A 22,016-nucleotide genomic window follows, 5' to 3' on the forward strand; every position below is an offset into this window, starting at 1 on the left:
CTTGACTACTGCAGTTTTTACAGTAACTGTGTAAATGTAGGCTATGTTGTTTGTGTCTGTACGTTATTAGACATGCATGTGTGCATGCATTTGTGCGTGCTTGTAGGTGCGTGCACTGTAGCCTGTGTGTGTGTGTGTGTGTGTGTGTGTGTGTGTGTGCTTTTGTGCTCGTGAGCCCTTCTCTCCCAGTCAGTGGGATCCGGTGCCCTCAATCTACAATATGTTCATTACTCAGAATCAATGATGACTACTTTCTTTCCCTCCCTTTCTTTGTCTAGTTTCTTCTCTTTCTCAATCTGTGCTCTGGTTTCTTCTTGCGTCTCCCCATGACAGGTTTTGCGTAATATCTAACAGCTGAAGTACAAATCCAAAACAAAAGAACACAAGGACGAAGGATGGATAAAAATCCCAGAACTTTACTTGTCAACCAAGGATGCGTCAGGTGCTGACTTGGCCGATGAGAATAAATTCCCCATTACCTCGCTTTCTCTCTCTCTCACAGCGGCTGGAGTCCTCTACCTTTGTGATTGGCTTTTCCATATTAGGAGTTTGATACGGAAAACATGAATCTAAGGTCTGCTGGTTTGTTAAATTATTTCCCAGCAACCCAGCGAGCATTTGATGGATGGCAACATGCAGAAGGGGTCAAGTTCAACGTCAACCCAAACAAGCAGAATTTTCCACAATATGGTACCATGGTAAAAAAAAAAAAAATCATATTAAAACTGATTTGGAAACTGTTTTGAATAGAGGTCAGAAATATATTTAGATCCCAATTGCACAAAACAATGCAGGTAGCAGCTCAGGACGACTATGAACGTCGTCTCAACTTTCATTTTGGTGTTTTATTTACACGGCTTTTCAGTGTTGGTGCAGGCCGTCGCATCAGCGTCTATTCAGGGCCTGATCCTCTTTAAGATCCTCTATTGTGTTTATATCATATTTTTTTAAAATATTTAATATCATTTGTTCTGTGTGTTTCTTTTAAGTCTCCAGCCATCCTTCACGCACTTTGTTTTTTTTTTTTTTTTTTTTTTTTACTTTTTGATCTCCACTACTCTCCTTTCTCCCATTCCTACAGATCAATAGATAGCTAGTTATTTTCAGGCAGTTGGTAAATAATTCATTTAGCTACCTACAGAATTTCGGGGGATTGATTGCTGAAGATCTCTTTAACGAATGCCTCGCAGAACCCTTTCCCCACTGAATCATATCTCCCCTCCAGTTTATTCTTCCATCCCTTCTACCTCTCCCTCGCTCTTATTTTATTTCTCTTCCTAGATCTCTCTTACCTGATCATTTTAGAGTCACAGGAATATTGTCAGGGCACTATGGCTCCGGCTCTTGCACTCCTTGCCACATGGCTGCTTGTAATGTTGGTGATCTGGAAATTGAAGCTTGGTGCACTTATTGTAAATTTCTCTGCATAAAAACGTCAGTCGAATACCTAAACTGTAAATGTAAATGTACAAGAAATTATTCCAACAAACGCCTTAAAGAGTTTTCCAACACCTTCCAGCCACAAAAAATCCCCTGCAACTTTTTTTTTTGCAATTCATAATAATAGGTTGATACACAAAAATAAACTAAATCTAAGATAAAATAAACCCACCACTCCGTTTCAAACCTCCTGTGTTATTGTCTTTGTCTTTATTGTTGTCACCCATCACAATGAAATCGAAGGCGGGGCTACGGATCTGTCCGTCAAACATATCGTAGGTGACATCACTGGTCTGACTCTGACGAAATAAACAGATTGGCCTAATGGGGGTGCTATTAAACATCTTTTTTTTTTTTTTTTTATCCTTTAGTGTAGCTAAACTAAAAAAGAAAAATTGTTTCTACCCAGACAGAAAAAGAAACCAGAGGTGTCGTTTCCGTGGCGTGTTTTCAAACTCGGAGCCAATCGAATGGCTCCACAAGGTCTCGTTATCTAACATTTTCTAACGAGAAGTTCTCCAGACCTTCGTTAGTTTGAGACAGGGGTGTGGCTATGTGAGATTACACTTACACTACCACTGCCAGTCTCTTTTTCCAGACCTCAATCCCTTTACCCCCCTCCCCATTTCCCAGAGATAGACAGATAGATAGAGGAGGAATACCGATGGGTCGTAAGTGGCTGCTTTGAGATAAGACCTCCTCATGCTTCCTCCAAGATTGACCTAGGTTTAGAATACACACACACACACACACACACACACACACACACACACACACGCACAGAGATCTATATCTTTAACCTCAGTGGCTTCTAAGAGTCTGACTCTGCTCCCAGACTTCAGTTAAATCCATACACTAGTTTGACCTACAATCCACTATGGGATTTAAATCAAGTTATTTCATTTTAAATGAATTCCTATCGCTTCTGTTGGGAGAACTTCCTATCTTCAAGAAAGGTAAATTTTTAAGGCAGAAAAGCAAGAGTTGAGGCTATATGGTCAAGTCGTTTTCCAGTTCAACCAGATAAAAATGTAAACAAAATCTATAAAAAGATGTATGTAAGCAAAAGCATTTCTCACTATGAATCCACAGCCTGAGTTGGTTGGATCAGGAGGGAATTGAACCCGGCCCTGCAGCTAAATCTATATCTTAGTCTGACCTCTGCCATGGGATTTGAGCTCAGTGAAATTGCCTCGTGAAGGAAATCCATGGCATTAACCCAAACGATAACTCAAGGAATGCAGGTAAATCTATACTTGTTTAAATGTTAATGTCCCCTGACTGAGGTGTTTTTCTGTTTGATGAGCAGACATCAGGACTGGGGTTCCTTTTCTTTCAGTTTAATCCATTTCAAACGGGAATAGAAATGGCAATGAATTTGTTAAAGGCAGAACATTCATCCTGAATTTTTACTGAATAGGCTAGAGATGTGAGAAGTACTTCAATATCCTAAACTGATCGACTCAAAAGGGAATTGATGTTAAACCTATACATTGATTAGGTAAATTGACCATAGGGTATGACCAGTAAACGGTCACAACTGGTCAGCGGTTAGACAGCGAGTTTGTAACTCAGTGCAAAAATACACCATAGATGCACCATTTAAAATACAAAAAGCTACACTTCATAGCAGCACTTTTAATTTCTGAACCATAATGCATATTTACATGTTAGACCATAAATATGTAGGACAAGCACTCACAGTTCTCTTCTTACAATTCGATTTTCATCATCATTTTTGAAGCAACAGTCCACTGAAACACACGGATGTTTCGGGCGATGCTTTCCTCAGTGTGTGTAACAGGTGTATGATGTCACCAATGATTATATTAACATCGACTCCAACCGCCAATAATGTGACTTAAAATATCTACATCACAGACTTTCTCATTTTATAACATGAGGCAAAACAAATAGACAATATTTACAAAAACCCCACCAAAGAGAAATTTAGGTTAATAACCTCTTGGCTATATGACCTACACTACTAGGCTACATTACCGCTTTTTTTTTTTTAATACACAATATATTTACAAAAAACATGCAAAAGAGAAATCCACACTTAGACCTCCAGGGGCTTCAGTTCCCTGGGAATATATCCAGTAATCTTCACGCTGTAATATCTATTTTTCTCTGTTTCCACCTCGTTTAGGATTCTGGACTACTTACATTTTAGGCATTTAGCTGACACTCTTATCCAGAGCAACTTACACTGAGTACAAGAAGCTTAATTTCCTAGATCACCAACATTACAAGCAACCAACAGTAAGGAGTGCAAAGGGTCAGAGCCATAGTGTCCTGACAATGTTCCTGTGATCAGAAAATGATCATGTAAGAGCAAATTAGAGCTAGTACAGGAGGAAGATATGGTGACATAACGGTGACATGAGGAATTTCTTACAGAGAAGATTTTTCAGCCTACAGTGGAAGACTTAAAGCAAAAATCCTCCACCCTAAAACACGTAAACACTGAAAAAACAGCTAATGGCGACGTTCCTTGCATTTCTGGGTCCATTTAGTTGTTTGGCGGTGTAGTTTTCTTATTCCTGTGGATAACTAGACAGACATCGACAACATCATGTCACACTCACAATTCCAGCACAGCTACAATGGAGATTGACAGCAGAAAATAATGGTAAACAGCAAATTTGGTATCAGAATCTTCTTTCTAGACTCATCAGTTTTGCACCAATGTTCAATAATCACACAGGAAGAAATCCATCGTAGAAGAGGCAGAGAGACTGATTTCTCCACCCATGGAAGCCTCAATAGACCAGAATGCAATGCAGCAAAGACATGCATCTTCGCGGATTTGTTGTTGGTAGCGTGGGAAACACAACGCCCTCTTCAGCGGCTTTTTTTTTTATCACTGTCCCTGTATCGCTCTCTTCACACCTCTTCTCTAGGGGCTGGTCGAAAGGCATTCTGGGAAACGTAGGAAATCACTAACTGAAGTGGACGAAGCGGGTCGAGGGAAAGTGGGTACAATAAAAAAGTAAATTGCAACACTTCATCACAAAATAACTCCTGGAATGCATTGAACATGACAGATTGATGATATCTAACAGTGTGAGAGTGTTAGAGGGGTTTTTCCTTTAAGTGGGAGGGTCAAGTCTAGCTATCCTGTGGGATTTGAGCGCGGTTATGTTATGTTATATTGCCTGCGGAGTTAAATCTGTGGCATTAGCATTGGGGCGATAACACAAGCAAAGCAGGTAAATCTTTGCCTATTTAAATGTAAATGTTTCCTCAGTGTAATATGTTTCTTTCTGATGATTAGACACTCCCCACACCAGAAAAGCAATTTACTGCAGTGTACTATAGAAGATGTCTTTGAACTAATTAGGCAGTAAGAGGTCGACTGAAGCTGGATTCAAACAGGCTCAAATCATCTATTACAGTACAGATCTGATGAGGAGAAACCACACCTGATTCCTCCACCATTAAGTGCCTCCATTATGTGTTTCTGTAGTGGGAGAGGAGAAACTAAAGTGAAGAAAGAGGAAGGATAAAGAAAAGGGGATAGAAGTGGAAGGAGAGGAGAGGAGGAATGAGGAGAGGAGCAGGAAAGAAGTAGTCGAAAGGAGAGAAAAAGAGGGATGAAAAGACAGTTGGGAAAAAGAAAGATAAAGGTGTAATGAGGAGCATAGGGATTAGATGAGGGATTAGAGCGAATAATGACATTTTCTACATTCATAGCACAGCAAAAAACAATCTTTAAATGATTGCATATTTATTAGTCAAAACATAACAGTGATTAGGATTCAGAAAAGAGATATTTTATGAAAAAAGATATTATTACAGTCTTTTGGATTTTTGTTTATACTTTGTTTTTACTATCAGATAGAGCTCAAATTAAGCTTTCCGATGATGTATAATACTCGTTTTCGGCCAAAATGTCACTTCGGAAAAAAACAGAGAGAACTGGAGTGAAAGGAAAGGAAGAAGATAATGAGAACAATTAATAAAGATCATGTACAATTAATAAAGGTAATCACATAAACAAGTCTATAAAAGTAAGAGGGCTGAAGAATGAAAAAAATGAAGAGAAAGAAGGAGAAGGAAAGAAGAGAGGAGCTGTGATAGAATTGTTTGGTGTGTGTGTGTGTGTGTGTGTGTGTGTGTAGTTGCGGCAGGTCAGGTGGGAGTTAACCAGGTGTGAAACGAAATGCATTGTGGGTATGACCTTTTTGTCCTGTTGTCACAGAGATGGAGCAGCGGGTAAATTCTCTCTCTTCATTTCTGTTTCACTCTCACTGTCTTTCTCTTTCTCTCTTATTCTCTCACTCCCTCCCATTCTTTCTCTTTCTCTCTTATTCTCTCCCTCCCTCTCATTCTTTCTCTTTCTCTCTTATTCTCTCACTCCCTCCCATTCTTTCTCTTTCTCTCTTATTCTCTCACTCCCTCCCATTCTTTCTCTTTCTCTCTTATTCTCTCCCTCCCTCTCATTCTTTCTCTTTCTCTCTTATTCTCTCACTCCCTCTCCTTCTTTCTCTTTCTCTTATTCTCTCACTCTCTCCCATTCTTTCTCTTTCTCTCTTATTCTCTCACTCCCTCCCCTTCTTTCTCTTTCTCTCTTATTCTCTCACTCACACACTTTCTCTGCTCTTTACATTTTGTGATCTATTCCATCTCTGTTTCACTGCATATATCTGAGGTGCCTATGCGTGTGCACACACACACACACACACACACACACACACACACACACAGATTTACTCCCTCCTCTGAAGTATCGGCTCAACCCAAACAGGAAGTGGTTCCTTTGTTTTCAAATGTTGCTATGGTGAGGTCACTTCCTGTCTGCGTAACAGCCGGCCGGCCGGCGTCTGATTCCAGCTTGTTTTCTTTCAAAAGGAGGAGAGAGAGAGAGAGAGAGAGAGAAAGAGAGAGAGGGAGGGAGAGAGGGAGGGAGTAAAAGCGAGAGTTAGAAAAGAAAAAACGGGAGAAAGAATGTGATAGAGGGAGAGAAAGCGTGAGACTAAAGGAGTAAAAAGTAAGGAGGGAATAAGACGAAAGGTGTGAAGTGAGAAAGAGCCAGAAAGAGAAAAAGCAAATGAGACGGATGAGGGGATTACAAGTGAGGGAGCAACAGGGAGAAAGAAGGAGAAGAAACATAGTTTGACCCATAGTGAGAATCCCAGATGTTCTCCTAGGAAGGAAGTGGAACCAAAGGGGATTTGTTGCGCGTTCCTCTAAACTGTCCCCCTCCCTCTGAAACCGTCTTGACTGCTGATATCAGTTCCACTTGTATGACCTTGTGTCAGCCTGCAGTGTAAGTGATATGAGCAGTTTGGTGGAGGCTTTTATCCAAAACACCACCATGACTGCATATAGTTTTAGCCTGAGTGGGAATCAAACCCTTTATGGGACGGATGGAGAGCAAAATATCATATCTGATTTCATGGGACAAACATAAAAATGTCTGATTTGTACTCCGTATGTGACCAAGATCAGTATCTATAGTTACACACAAAAAAGCAGACTCTCATCCCCTACACCTTCTAACTCTCTTCAATCTTTATCTCTCTCCCAAACTCTTATTTTTACTTATTTGCTCAGCATTTCACTCTAAAGCCCCATTCGGACAGGATTAGTTTTTCTCCAGGGTAGGAAGGGTAATTGTAATTATTACTTGAGCTATCTGGTAATTTGGATCCCGCCTGGAGGCACCGTGTCCGTGGTTTTCCCTCTCGACCTCAGTTTTAATTTTGGCCTCAATTAGCTGCCGTTTTTTCAGCAGCACTCGTACAGAAGGTGGTCTGATCGTCCTTGTCCCGTCTGGAGAGACTCGTCTGTGTTTCAACTCATTTGCAGATGATTTGCACACCAGTCGTGCTACTTTACAAATTGCAAATGAGCGGGGAATTTCATTTTTGTCTCTGAAAATCTAAAAAAAGACGGGCCGTGATGGAGGCAATTGAGGAGGATTTTGCAAATTTGACTGATAAGAACCCACTTACACCATACACTCCTTGGGAGCCAATAAAATGAGAGCAGATGTTAAAGTGGTAATTTGCAAGATTTTCAGTTTATTGATTTTGGCGATATCTTTGGTTATAATCGCTCGTTGCTGTGATGCTTCTGCACTGCACTTCCCAGAGATCACCTGTCAATCAAACAGTGTGGGCGGAGCTTGGAGTTTCTGTTGATGCAGTTTGAGTTTCTCTTTTCTCTGTCTGTTCAGCCATGGTGGCTATCGCTGCTCATGCTAACTACCCAGTTCTTCTTCTTCTTCTGTTGATTCCAAACAAACTGTTGTTGCTGCTGCTGGAAACATAAAACGCATCACGTCCTGTGCACAGTTTTTCCCAGGAAGGAGCTACCAGTCCCGGGTGTTTAAAACAGCAAATGTAAACGTTTTCATGAACTGGATGTAGGTTGAATCACTGTTGTCTTAGAGAGCAGTAAAACAGACATTTATTGATATAAAAATGTCAAGGATTATTACCTTTAAGTACATCAGGAGAGCTACTGTAGATCCTTAAATGCACTGACTGCAATGACAACAGTAAGTATTCGATCTATAGCCTAACCAGGATTATTTTCATGCTGTTTTTGGCTGCCATGTTGAACTTTCAAGCGCTGATCGTATCAAAATCAACTAGCAGGTTTTGCATGCAGTGATGCTTGTGTTTGACCATACTCTGCACCTCCGTCTGTGATTTGGTGCGGAGTGATGAATGGAGCTTTGCGTGATCATCCTGTGGTTGTAATTTTGGTGATCAAGAAACTGAAGCAGATTTTACTGCTGCACTTATTATGGATAAGAGATAAGAGAAAGAGAGATAAGATAAGAGACAGCTAAAATACCTACAGTGTCAAATGTAACCCGCTCCGTCCTACACGTTCTCACCCCTCTTCTCCTTCTTGATTGTTTTTAAGTGGGACGTTTAATTTTAGAACATCAAAGGTCTCGTTTTTTTTCTCTTCCTTTTGCCTCTCCCCTCCCTGTTCTCTCTCTCCACCCAGACTGCAGCTGTCATCCAGGTAGACGATCTGACCTCTGAGTAGTCAGGAGATTACAGCTTTAAGGTTCTTGTTTCACACTGTTTTTCACCACCTGCTCTGTTTTTTTCTCTCTTTTTTCTTTCTCCCTGTAACTCTCTTTCTCCAACTTGGAACTGACAATATGTTGAAATAAGTCTAAGGTAGTTTTACTTTGAGAAAATTGTTCTTAGTGAAACTACATGAGATACAAATGAATTGATCTCACCCCATACACAGGTTTTTTTTTCTCTTGTTTTAAGAAAAATAAGAGGACTGAATACAAAATAAATGTTTTCATAAGATGAATATTGTTTGCTCTCTCTCTCTCTCTCTCCCTCTCTCTCTCTCTCTCTCTCTCTCTCTCCTTGCAGGCTGATCATTAGGCCTGTGTCTGAGTATTAATTTGTTTCAAAGGCAACAGTAAACATGTCGTCCTCCACAAATGATGCACTTCCCTTCTGGGCCAATTATTATTTTGAAAATGCCAGTACAGAATGGTGAGATGCATTATTATTAATCAAGTTTTTCGATAATACAGCTGCAAATAAAGAGCTAAGTAGATGAATACACACCCATCCCATCCTTTTCACCCCTCCCCCCCAAATAAATAAATAAATAAATGCATGGTTACCACCATTTAAGAGAACCACCATTTCCATAGTTATTAAACTCTTACTCTAGTCCGTCTGGTTGAACAAATGAACAATGTAGCATTCCCTTTGGGTCGATCAGTGTCATTTTAAACATGCTGGAACACAGCGGTGAGATGCATCATTCTCCCAAGTTTCGTCAAAATCCAATCAGCGGTGCCTGAGATATTGAGCCTGAGACAAGGATGGCCAAACAAATGATGTGGCGCCCCCCTTGGGCCAATCAGTGTAATGGTGAAAATGCTGAAACCCAGTAGTTTTGTCAAAGCTTCGTTAAAATCTGATCGGTGTTGTGTCTTAAGATATCACATGACGAACAGACAAACGAACAGAAGGAGATGGATCCATATTCCACTCCCAACACTTTTTAGAATTAATGTTTTTTGCAGGGAAGCTCTCGTTGTTCTTCCTTTCGCTCTCTCTCTCTCTCTCTCTCTCTCTCTCTCTCTCTCTCTCTCTCTCTCTCTCTCTCTCTCTCTCCCATGCGGAGCCACAGGCAGGCAGACAGACCATCTTTCCTCTCTCGCTTCTTAGCTGTCCAAACAACAGGTAGTAGATGTGGAGGCCAAACAGCCGGAGGTTTTACACTTTCTGGTGGATCCTTGTTTCACACAGCTTATCTCTCTCTCTCTCTCTCTCTCTCTCTCTCTCTCTCTCTCTCTCTCTCTCTCTCTCTCTCTCTCTCTCTCTCACTTCATCTTCTCTCTATATACCTTTGAGCTCTTTTTCTTTGCATCTTGTTCTTCAGCTCACCTTCCCCCTTTTCTCCCTTCCATCTCATCCCTTAGATCACTTTCTTTTTTCTCTAGCTCACTTTCTCTCTTCTGTTTTATCTCGTATTGCTCTCCTCCATTTCTCTATTCTTCTGGATCTATCTATCTATCTATCTATCTATCTGTCTATCTATCTATCTATCTATCTATCTATCTATCTATCTATCTATCTATCTATCTATCTATAACTTTTTTAGCCTGGAACCCAACTTGGATATATTTAGTCTTGCCCTGGGACCCACATGAAGAAAACATACCTGTATTCTCGCCATATGGAGGCATATGGGGATTCAAAAGAAAGAAAGGATAAAAAGGATATAACCGTCATAGAAAATGATAATCAAATGCTCAGCTTGTCTAGTCTGCAGTTTTGGCTGCTTGACAGGCTACTAACTGCAGCCTAATTAATTTTTCTGTGTAATTCTTGCTATCCAAATAAGTTTTGTTTGTGTTCTCCAAACGCTTAACAAAACACCATCTGTCCACTGCTGCTAATGGGCTGGGACACTTCTGAAGCTCTCCTTTATTCCCACAGATAATAAGCACTTTCACAATTTAGGAATGTGAATGATGTCATTTTATTCCCATCTGCCAAATTTGGGTCACTATCAAAATGACCAAAATGATCTGTAGTCAAGACCACCTTTTCCAAGACCAGGGGCCAGTTGCATAATGATGATGATAACTAGTCTTAGACTTAAATCTGACCTTAAGTCAAACTTGCTGTGGACACTTATACATGTTCCTACTACTTCTTGATTGTTGTAGATCTCTAATGGCTTGTTTCTGTCTCTAAAGACTCACTCTCTTCTTCTGGGCTCTTTCCAAAAACCAAAGATTTGCCATCTTTTATGAAATAGCTTCAGTATTTAAACTTCCCACTCTGACAGTTAGGCCGACTCGTTGCTATAGAAACAAAGTTCTTAACCCAAGCTTAGCCAAATTAGTCAGTCTTAATATTTAAGCAAGACTAATCTAACCGGAGAATCTAAGACCAGTCTAAGGCTTAGACTAGTCTTAAACTCCAACTGAGTCCAACTGAGTTCAAGACCGAGACCACAACAAATCCTATTTAAAGCCTATCCTATTTACAAGTCCTATTTAAAACCAAAATAGGCAATAAAAAATGTACATGTCTTTCAAAATGTACAAATAATAATTAAGGAGTTTCTTAAGGGTCAGCAGAGATGATAGATCCTGTCTATCTGCAGGAGATCTGTACTAAATCCTTCAACATCCAACTAATTAATGCACAGGATTTTGAATAATCAGATGTAATCACCTACATTGTTTGTAGTGCAGGAGAGAAAATAAACCAAGCTGGACCAGGTGGAGACAAACCTATCTTTGAAAAATGTTTAGGTAGGTGGGAAAAAGTCGAGTCAACATCCAATTAGTGACGAGACAAGTCCGAATCAGAACAGGCTTGAGACCGAGACCAGTCCCAGGCTTCAGAAAAGTGGTTTCCAGACCGGAATCAAGTACTACAGCTCTGGTTTTGGCTAATATAATTCAATGTCCATGTTTGCTGTTTGAACATGGACACACTCATCTGTATCTGTACATCATTTGTACCACATTTAAAACTGTGTGGACTGCTTTGCCAAATTGGTTGGATTTGAAAATCAGAAAACTAGATGTAGTCACTTTCCCCACATCCTCCTCTCTTTCTCTCCATTTCTCCCCACTTAACCCATATTATCTCTTTTTTTTTTACCCAGATTTTTTTCCCTCACTCTTTGCCGTCTTTCCCCTCTCCCTCCCTGTCCTCTGTCCCCTCCTCTTTTCCCTCCGCCCCCCCCTTCCTCTCCTCTCCCCTCCTTTCAAAAGTGTTGCTTGGTGTTTCATCATTTTTCTGAGAAGCCGTCCAATGAGCGCTCGAGTACCGGCAGCTGATCTCTAGTAGAGAGACGGAGGAGGATGGGTGGAGCGTCACAGATGGGGAGAGAGAGAGAGAGAGAGAGAGAGAGAGAGAGAGAGATCACCCAACTCTTATCATATATGCTCACAACAATTAAAGACAAAGCAGACCATGTTAAATTTCAACAAACATTTATTTGTGAATTCTATGACAAACAGGAGGCAATGATAATATCTCGTCTTACAAGCTACATGGTTGGAAAAACAAAAATACCCAACCCTTTAAAATCCCCGACCCCTTTTAAAAATCCACTCGGATCAAATTTTCTTATTTTACTTAGTTCACTTTTGCTGCATCTGGTCATTTTGTTTTCTCTTCAGTTTCAAAATGCACCTATGTACAGAAGAAATGTTCAAGTGTTTTTCTATAAAGGGAGAGAGCTACATACTTCGACAGCGGCCCGGTCCAGACCGACTGTTGACATTCAGCTTTTCTCGAAGAGACGGAGGGATAGAAAGAGTACAAACAAAGTTCTCTTTTCTTTTCAAGTCGCAATACAAGGGGATGAATTTCTTTACCGGGTTTTCATTTCATTTCTTTTTCTTTCATTGCATTCTCCTTTTATTCAAGAATCAAGCGTTATTAAAAAAGATGGGAGTATATTATATAAAGCGAATATACAGGCAGTCTTTAGGTAATTGTTTAGCTAACATTATGAACAGCTAAGAAGTCATGTACATATTGCTAAGATGTTATGATAATTCAATATGAATGGGTTGGAAACACTTAACAGTTCAAAAGACTCATGGAAAAGATATGAGTACAGTGTTTTTACCTCTTCAGTCTAAACATGTTGCTTTGCTTACAGACACACAGGAAACAATTAGACTCAGTCTAACATCTTATCGGCTATTTGTGCCATGCAACCTGTAAGAACTCGTCTGTCATTGGCTGGTGATGCCGTGTGACCTGTAAAACTGTTCTGTCATTGGCTGCGATGTCTACTACTTATTACCTGAGGGGGAGGAGCGAATGTAACACCTGACTGGCAGGTGGAAAGGCTGGAGAGGCGGAGACAGAACTGACCAACGACATCGGAGTCAAAGAGAGATCGGAGCCTCATGCCGCGTTCTCGTTATGTCGGATTCACCGTAAATATGAGCTGCCAGCTGGGAAGAAACGCTCACATCAGCCCCCCTAGCAGTAAGTACAACTAGCATATGTGGGATTTTTTTTGTAGGCTTCGATTTCTCCCACCTGGCGTCACAAATGGTGTCAACACAGGCGGCAAACACTGCAGCAAATCCATCGATGTTGGCAGTCTAAGATCACAAAAATCCAAATTGTCAGTAATATTCACAGTAATACTATCAACTCTACATATGAAAAGCAGGGAATGTCTGCTGCAGTTTGTTTATGGTTGATTTTAAATTCATAAATAAAAATAATTTTGGATGTGGGTGTTCCAGCGAGTCAAACCCGTGAACGCTTTCCCAGCTGTGGCAACGAAATATGACGAGAACGCGGCATTAGTACGACAGTGGCAGTGTGAATATGGGATACTTTGGACGAGCATAACTTAACTACCTCTTTATCCACAACCCCACCATGTGCTCAAATCATCGTCTTGTCCAAAATACTGGTCTGAGCTGGACTCTGCCATATCAGAAGAAAGCCTAGGACTGGAGGTTGGCCAAACCACGAACCAAAACCTAACCTAGTCCCAGTATTTACACGTTTGGAGGTCTGATCACGCTAGTAAAGCAAGACTACCTAAACCATAACAGTCACTGAGTTCCACTGCGACACATTTTGGCCATCACCAAGTATGCCATTTAGCCACCACTGAACATGAATGTAAACACAAAACCTGACTTATATTCCAGAGGTTTATATGAAACACTATTTCCCTTTTAACTTGTGTGACTAGTCAGCTGCAGGTCTACACTAAAGAAAACAAATCGAGACGTTTAATCTCCATCGTGTTTGGCTGCTTCCTAAGCTTAGTCATTTAACTCTCAAGGACACAAAGCACACACACAGATAGTTTTGCATGGTCTCGCAGTTGTGACAGCTGACCAAATGTCGAGTTGATGAACTGATACTGACCTTACACTAACTTGCATTAAAGTTGGTCACTGGAATCGTCGCCAAAAAAAGGCAGTTCTGTTGGTAAAGTATGGTGCAACTGGCTGTAATTTCAGCGTTCAACTGGGAATTAACTGAAGTATACTGTAAGTCCAGTTCATTTTCCAGGTGAATCTGAAACATCACTTAAAGATAGTGAACAGAGGAAAAAAAACCCGAAAAGCTGGCATCATCACACCTAGTTACTGTTATAGCCAAATATTGTGCAGAGAAATAAAAAGTTGTTCTTAAACCAAGACATCTTTGTAGAGGAAAGGCACTGGAGTGACCTTCTCACTGACAGCAGGACTAAATGACAACAGGACTAAGGCCCCGGTATACAGGTATCAAACATGTGCAGAAGGTTGATGCATCATTATGTTGAAGATACGTCAATAGAAATACATTTTACGTTATTTTCTAACATGTCTCAGAGTGTATCAATCATGTAGAGAGCGTAGGAGGTAGAATAGGGACCGGTAAACTGATCGATGAGATTTATCCCTACAGGAAGGACGGAAGAAGAAAGAACGTTGATTTCATCCACATGGATGGAGGAGGAGTCTTACTGATTACTTACAAGAATTTCTAGAAAGACCTACGTTACATTACTCCAAAGTATCTTATGATCTTTGTAACGCAACTGTGAATGATCATAGTAACATGATACTTTAGCTATTATAGCTTTGGTATGGAAACGAAGAGGTCTATGCCAAAATCTCTATAATATAAAGAAGAGTCTGGAAAAGTGTTTTCAAGTTACTTCCTATCCTTGAAGTACCATCAGTTGTTTTAGGTTTGTGCTGTCTATCCTTTTCTAAGAGTAGGTGTCCTGTTGTTCAAATGGGGCGTATCTCATTTTGAAAGAAAACTTTTAAAATCTTCAAACCAGTAGTTACTAATCGTCGTAGTTACAGATGGTGTGCAAATGGGTTTAGTATCTGTGGGTCATCAAAATTAACTTAGACTGCAAAAAATATGCACCTTAACAAGTCATTTAATCTTGTATTTAGTCTTAAAATTGCTGAATTTCTTAAAACAAGTGAAATATCTGCTAATGTGTTTCACATTCTTCCATTGCAGTTTCACTTGTTTTAAAATGTTTTGTTGAAACGTGACAATATTCTTGAAATAAGGCAGACAGTCCACTTGTTTCAGGACACTGCCACTTGATTATAAAGTCTTTGCACTGCAACTTCTCTCATCCTGTTGGAAGTTTTTTCACTTTAAAAAAAAAAAAGATTTTAAGAGTGAATACATGATTAAGGGCTTGTGAAGATGGACATTTTTGTTTTGCAGTGTACCAACAGAGCTGCTGCCAAACCCTAATATTACAGTATCATACTGTGTCTCTATGGTCCCAGACTCTGTATGTTGGCCTGTGGTAGAAGAGATGGAGAGATGACTGACTCACAGACTGTGGTCATGTCAGGACTGCTGCCAGCCTGCAGTTCTAGCCTGTGGTGAGGTGGTTTCTGCCTGTTACAGTCCATGCTGTGTATCAAAGCCTCTGAGGCTATTTATAGAGGGATTTCAGGTGACGTAACGCACCCACTGGCGGCCATAGTGGAGGACCTCAACTCTTGGGCAACAGTGGATGTGAAAAGCTAACGGTAGTCTCAACAGAATTGAAAATAGAAAAGACAAGACAGTTTACCTAAATTTGGAAACAAATCTACTTCATCAGACTATTCATTTTTACTGAGATGACCTACAACCACACCATGGCAGGCTTTTTCAAGAACTTGTCTTTTTGTAGCGTGGTTGCTATATATTTAGCCTTTATTTGCACACAGTTAATTCTCCGTTGTGGACCTTCATGATGGCACCATGACAATGTTGCTAGGTTTGTGACGCAACTGCAAAGCCTCTACTGATGAAAATGCAGACATTTCATGGAATATGATAAGGAATAACAATAAACAAGTCTAAACACTGGATTCTGAAAGGAGCAAAAAAAAAAAATTCAGACTTTCAACCATATGTGATCTAGACATGGTATTTTCCAGAAAACTACTTTCACGCTAGCTGTGCTTTGTGGGACAGTTGGAATGCATCTTTAACCAATCAGATTGGCTAAAACTACCTGTTGTATAATCATGGTTAAAAATCAGATATCCTATTCCTGTGTCAATCAAGCCAATGGCTATTGGACCGGTGACTGGCTGCAGACTGTTGGTTTTACACCAGTAGCGAGGGCTGGAGACAGAGCGGCGTTTAGACTGTGGGTTTTCCCCACTGTGTTATTTAAATACATGCACTGTTACTGTAATGCCCTATTTTAAACTGCTGAGTCATTAAATGGTATGCTGAGACAGAGAAACACTCACTGGGGAGACTGCTGCTCATACACAAACAGTGGCAGAGAGAGAGAGAGAGAGAGAGAGAGAGATAGAAAGAGAGAGGTGATAGAGAAAATGAAATAAGACGAAAAGAGAATAAAGCGAAAATGAAATAAGACGAAAAGAGAAGAAAGAGAGATGGCAGGTAAAGATGAGATAGATAGATAGATAGATAGATAGATAGATAGATAGATAGATAGATAGATAGATAGATAAATGAACGCCTTGTTAAAAGCAGCAAACCCACAGCAGACTCTGCACTAAGTAGCACCATGACAACTAAAGAGTAGAATACAATAGAAAGAATAGAATAGTATATCAGCAAAAAACATCCATATAAAAAAAACAAAACTAAACAAAAATAATTTACTTTCCAGAAATACAATAACCCTTGGTATATATATATAAAAAAGTTAATATATGTATATATATCCTACCATACTGTAAACCATTTCGTTCTTTCTCCCCTGTGGTACAGTACTTTATTATAGCCTTGTTATAGTCTGGTCTGTGTAAATGTGCGTAAAAACAATCTTACCCATAAAATAAAAGGCCTGCCGGGTTTGTTTGTGTGTTTCGTGTGGAGTGAAGTTTTGGTGCGAGCTGACTAACAGGCGATCTGACTAACAGGCGATCTGACTAACAGGCGATCTGACTAACAGGCGATCTGACTAACAGGCGATCTGACAGGCACTTTGAATATCGGCTGACTGACGGCTGATTAGAGCGAGAGCGACACGGCGAACTGAGGGATAGGGGAAAGGAATAGGAAATGAAAACCCTTCCCAGTATCATCTATTCAATTTACAGTAGCTTTTTTTTTGTCTGTTCGTCTGTTTTCAATCCACTAATAAGACTCTTGGGGGTTTGACAGCGGTTTGCTATCTTCTTTTCAAGATTATCATGATCGGTGTCATTTATATTTCTCTTTTTCTTCTTCCCGCTGTCATTTGACTTCTTACTAAGATATTCCTCCTAGGCATGCAGACTTCCAATTTGAAGACATTTTATGCCGTTGAAACTTTACAGTTGTGACACTTCTGGTCAAAAAATGATTCACATTTTGTAGTTTTACTAAGACGTCTTTCCGAAGTTCTTGAAAATGTCAACTTAAGTGAGTAAAAAGAGTGCATGAATTTTTGCGTTTTAGCATGTGAAACCTTTCAGTGCCCAATGTCTTTGAACTACTCTGAACGCAGATGGAATATTGCAGTCGCAAGCTCGCGATTTTATTTTTTTGTATTGTTGTTTACCACGATTTAGTTGTAAATGCTACATTTCCAAGATGTGCAGAGCTCGTACAGTAGCCACGGCGCTGGAATACGAGTATTAAAACTCAAGGAAAGGTGTGTGTGTGTGTGAGAGAGTAGGAGGAGAGAAAGAAGAAAATAAAGGGTGACCGTTTTAAAATCACCTCCTTCACTGGTCCTATAGGAATGCTGCACTGGTATACTAGAATGCTGGGAATTTAACACGCAAGCACATACATACTATACACACACACACACACACACATTTGGGAAAGACTTTCTCTAATAAAAGGAATGCATTGACTCAATTCTTATCTGGGACATTTCAGGGTTAGCGAGTGTTCCTGGCAGATAGTACAGATTTCCCCATAGATAGTAGCGCTAGTCTTTTCAGTTGTGGACACAGTGTGCATCGTCGTGTCTCTACAGTACGTACAGGACAGCAGGTACATCACACAATGGTGAGACGCAGCGCATATAGTTAGATCTCATATAGCGTGTATATGTCAGCTACCAGAGCGTCGACAGCATAGAGGGTAGGGATGCACCGATACTGATAAATAGTAGCTGTCAGGTGAATACCAGGCTGAAATAACAGAAAATTCCTTCAGTACTTAAATCTGATACCAAGAGCCACATGTAACGTGCAACATCAAAGTAAATCATCTCGATTCTCTGTATTTGTCATACATGGAAAGATGTTGGATCTATATAATGGAGAAAAATGGAATGCCTTTTATTTTGTCCCATAACCCCAACGGGACAATGGATCCGTTCTAGGTATCAACTGATACTTTAGCACTCTGAAGAATTGGGACCAGCAGTGAAAAAGTGATATCAGTGCATCCCTGACCAAAGCCAGTGTCCTACTGTAGGTTATATAAGACATGTTCATTATCATACCATCAATTAGCAATGATCTCCAATCAATACAAGTTACAACCAAATGAAACGTTACAGGACAGTATACTGTAGCAAAGTATCCTGCTTGTCTTCATCAGGCTGACAGCAGTTGTCTGATACGGGGCTGAGGATGAATTATCTTGACATCACTGAAAAATATCTTAAAAATGGGAAACATGAGGGGCAGTAGAGGTGTGCATGTTCTGCTTTAACAGCTTAGGTTCACAAAATTACGAATCAACCAATGGAAAATAACCCCTTTGATTGAGATTTTTAGGGAAAGTAGCGGTTTTACGTCAACAAGGTTTCAGACAGGGCTACAATGCCACATAATGTCCCCATATGTGTGGTTCAAGTCCTTCTGGGAACACAGTGGGTTGCTTACATCTACAAAAGCTGTTTGCTGTTTAGGTTTGCTAATAAACAACAATACCAGCAGCAAACAACGGTAGGAGGTCTGGTCTGAGATCAGTTTGATGGTCTCATTAGAGCTGACGATGCATTGGATAGGTTTCAGTAGTCCAAACGTCCGTAGATGGGAGTCCAAGTCTTTGTCACACTGGGAAATGTAGTCCAATAATCCTTGAGTTCTTCCATCTGCGATCCCATAGGAGGAGGAGGAGGAGAAAACGTTGAATTATTTAATATGCAACTAAAGTCAATGTGTCATCAAGCTGTGGCGTCTCAAACCCATTTTGGAGACACTCGCTGCCGCTGGAGACATGCGGCATTTTATTGTGCTGACCAATCAAAAACGGCGTAATTGCATTTCCCACCGTTCCATGTGTGTGTATGACAGGGTTCAGAGACGTAATTTGGCGAAATCATCACTGTTGTTGTTGGGTTGGAGAGCTAAGCGCCAGATTACATTTCTAAAACGAATGCTTCCAGAGTTGCTAACAGAGCGTAGAGGATGTTTCCAGCTGAGTGTCTCCGCTCTCGGTTCGTAGTTCGTAAAAGTAACACATGCACTTTTCGAGGCGTATTGTTGGACCTCAAAGCCGCCGCCCTTCTCCCCAAGCAAGCTTCCCTCCTCCTCGACGAAGCTTCCTTGGTTACTCCCCTCCTTCCATCGCTCATGTCCTTTTTCTTGTCCTTTTGTGAGTCCAACATGGCTGCTGGTATTACAGCATGTTGACAAGATGCCATTATCAAGGTAGATTTGTCCAAAACAGTCCATGGGTAGTTCTTGTTTTACTGTAAATTGAAGTCCTCTCACAGAAAAAAAAAATAGTTATTTGGATCTGGTTTGTAAAAGTAGTATTACAGTAGCCTAGTAGGTCCAATCCTGACATCATAATTTTGCTTGTTAGACTCTCCTCAGTTCAAAGAGCTGCTGTTCTTGTTTAGTTGCATCAGTGTGAGTGTGTGTAAGTTAAGTGTGTAAGAGCATGCATGCATATGTGTGTGTGTGTGCCTGTGTTTTCTGTCCTGCTGGTAGTTTTGTGATGGTTTGGGTTGTTGCAAGAGTGGATTTTCAATCCTCCCTGTCCTTGGCATTAGAACGGTTCGGTCCAAGTGTGTAGAATTGCCTGTGTGATGTGTGTGTGTGTGTGTGTGTTTATATGAATGTGTGTATGTGGCAGTGAGTTTGTGGGGCAGTATGTGCAGTCTGCTAGCAGTGTGTGTGTGTGTGTGTGTGTGTGTCTGTGTATGGCAGTGTGCCTGTGTGGCAGTTTGTAGGTGTGTATGTACATTTGGTGACGGCAGAAGTGTGTTTGTGTATCTATCTGTATCTGTGGTCGGCAGTACACATGCTAATATGTTTTGTGTTTGTAGTGTGTTTGTATGGCAGTAGTGAACAGTGTATTTGTGTGTGTAAGAGAGTGTGTGTCGCGTGTCTTTGCGTGTGGCAGTAGAAGTGTCGTCACTCGTTGCAGGAATCCCCTTTCTCCTCGGTTGCCGCCGGAGACTCTTGTGGGCGGTGCTTGCAGTGGCCCAGCGAATGGCGAGTGGTGGATCTCGATGGGCGGGCCAAGCAGGAAGCGAGAGACTGGGCCGCGCAATCACAGGCTGCCTCCTGAGAAAGAGGAGGGGCCAGTTAAGAAGACGCCATATTGTCAGTGTTGAGACAATGTGCATGTGCTTAAAACATTTTCACAAAGGAAATAGTATGCATGCATGAATGAATGCATTCTCATATTATGCATGCATTTTTATTTTATTTATTTATTTATTTATTCATTTATTTTTATACATGTTTGATTATAGAATTTGAGATTAAGTGCAAAATCATGGGGTTAAGGGGAGGGACCACAGGTGAATAGGACAAAAAAAAATCCTTATCAGAATAAACTTGTCAGATTTTTACCTATTTTTTCATATAGAATGTTTCATAAACAATAAATGACAACAGATATGATAGCTTAGATAAGAAAGCTTCTGTAAATTACCAGCTATTTACCAGCCATGAACATTTTGTGGCTGTGGCTGTATCTACAACTTCAAATCAAAAAAAGTGGTTTGCATACAAGGAATACATTATTTTAAGACCATGGCCAGTTGGTAACAGAAGTGTGTGTGTGTGTGTGTGTGTGTGTGTGTAAATGCATGGCTGTGTATCCTTGTGTTTATATTCATCTGCATGTCCACCAGTCTCACCTCCACCCCAGACACCACAGCCACGGTGTTCCCCGTCGTCTCCTTCTCCTCCCTGGCTGTGTGTCTCATGAACCTCTTATTAACGATCCTGGTCACGCTGTCGTTGGCTCCGCCCAGTCCGGCCAGGGCCCCGAGACCTCCGCCCCCGACCGACACGCACTCCGGCTTGGGCTCGTCCGCTCCGCCTAGCCCCCCGGACACGGCCAGACCTCCCAGGCCGCCCAGGGACTCTCTGGGCAGTCTGTCCCCAGGCAGGGTGACTCCTCCCTGGCCGCGGCCGCCGCAGACGTTCCTGATGAAGTCCTGGACCAGGCCTCCGTACCGCTGAGACGCAGGGTCAGTCCCGCACACCGTCGCCCCGGACGGCTTCCCTGCGGCGGGGGGCTGCCGCGCCGGGCTCGCCCCCTGGCTGCTGGCTCCTGGTGTGCAACAGAGAAAGGATTTTCAAACTAAAAATCATTTGGCCTGTCCGGATCATTTTTACCTGCCAAGGAGGTTATGTTTTCACCTGTTAGTTAGTTTGTCTTTCTGTCTGTCTGTCAGCAGGATAGGGTTAGGTAGTAAAACTTTTGAAGGGATTTCCATGAAACAGACAGATCGGTCTTAGGCCAAGGAACAATTGCTTAGATGTTGGTGGTGTTCAAAATGTGGGATTTCTGCCATTTAATTTTCATTTCATTTCATTTCAATGTTTATTTGAATAGGGGTAGATACATAGACATAGAACATTTTAAAGAAAATAGTCTGATGTCACATAACGTTTATAGCCTAAGCTAATTTGCAATGTTTGTCCATAGATGGGCTTTTGTTAAAACAGAATAGAATACATACACGGAAGGACATAACTATGAAACTAACATAGATAAAGACTTTCCCAATCCTAAGGGTATGTTTGCAGGGTCAATAAATCAATTTAGCTTAAAATGTAAGTGATTAGAATGATATCTTTAGATGATTCAGCAATTCTCCAGCGTTGTCGGAGGCTTGTGCTCTCTGACTGTCTTCTACCATTTTATTCAAAGATTTTATTCACCAAGAATAATAAATATACAGGGAGTCTTGGTGGCATTAGTGCAGAG

General features: G+C 40.9%; 2 protein-coding genes across 2 annotated transcripts in view; both read right to left on the reverse strand.

Moving 5' to 3' along the window:
• Positions 1-22,016, reverse strand: part of LOC139916118 (B-type lectin plumieribetin-like) — a 209,926-nt gene that overhangs the window by 125,316 nt on the left and 62,594 nt on the right. The window lies entirely within an intron of this gene.
• Positions 20,175-22,016, reverse strand: part of mtcl2 (microtubule crosslinking factor 2) — a 127,365-nt gene continuing 125,523 nt past the window's right edge. The window contains exons 23-24 of the mRNA XM_071903984.2: positions 20,938-21,353; positions 20,175-20,356 (exon numbers count right to left, since the gene is read on the reverse strand). Coding sequence (XP_071760085.2) covers positions 20,204-20,356; positions 20,938-21,353 — 569 coding nt within the window. The 3' untranslated portion in view covers positions 20,175-20,203. The remainder of the gene's footprint in view (positions 20,357-20,937; positions 21,354-22,016) is intronic.

This window comes from Centroberyx gerrardi, chromosome 14 (assembly GCF_048128805.1).
Source record: "Centroberyx gerrardi isolate f3 chromosome 14, fCenGer3.hap1.cur.20231027, whole genome shotgun sequence".
Lineage (NCBI taxonomy): Eukaryota > Metazoa > Chordata > Actinopteri > Beryciformes > Berycidae > Centroberyx > Centroberyx gerrardi.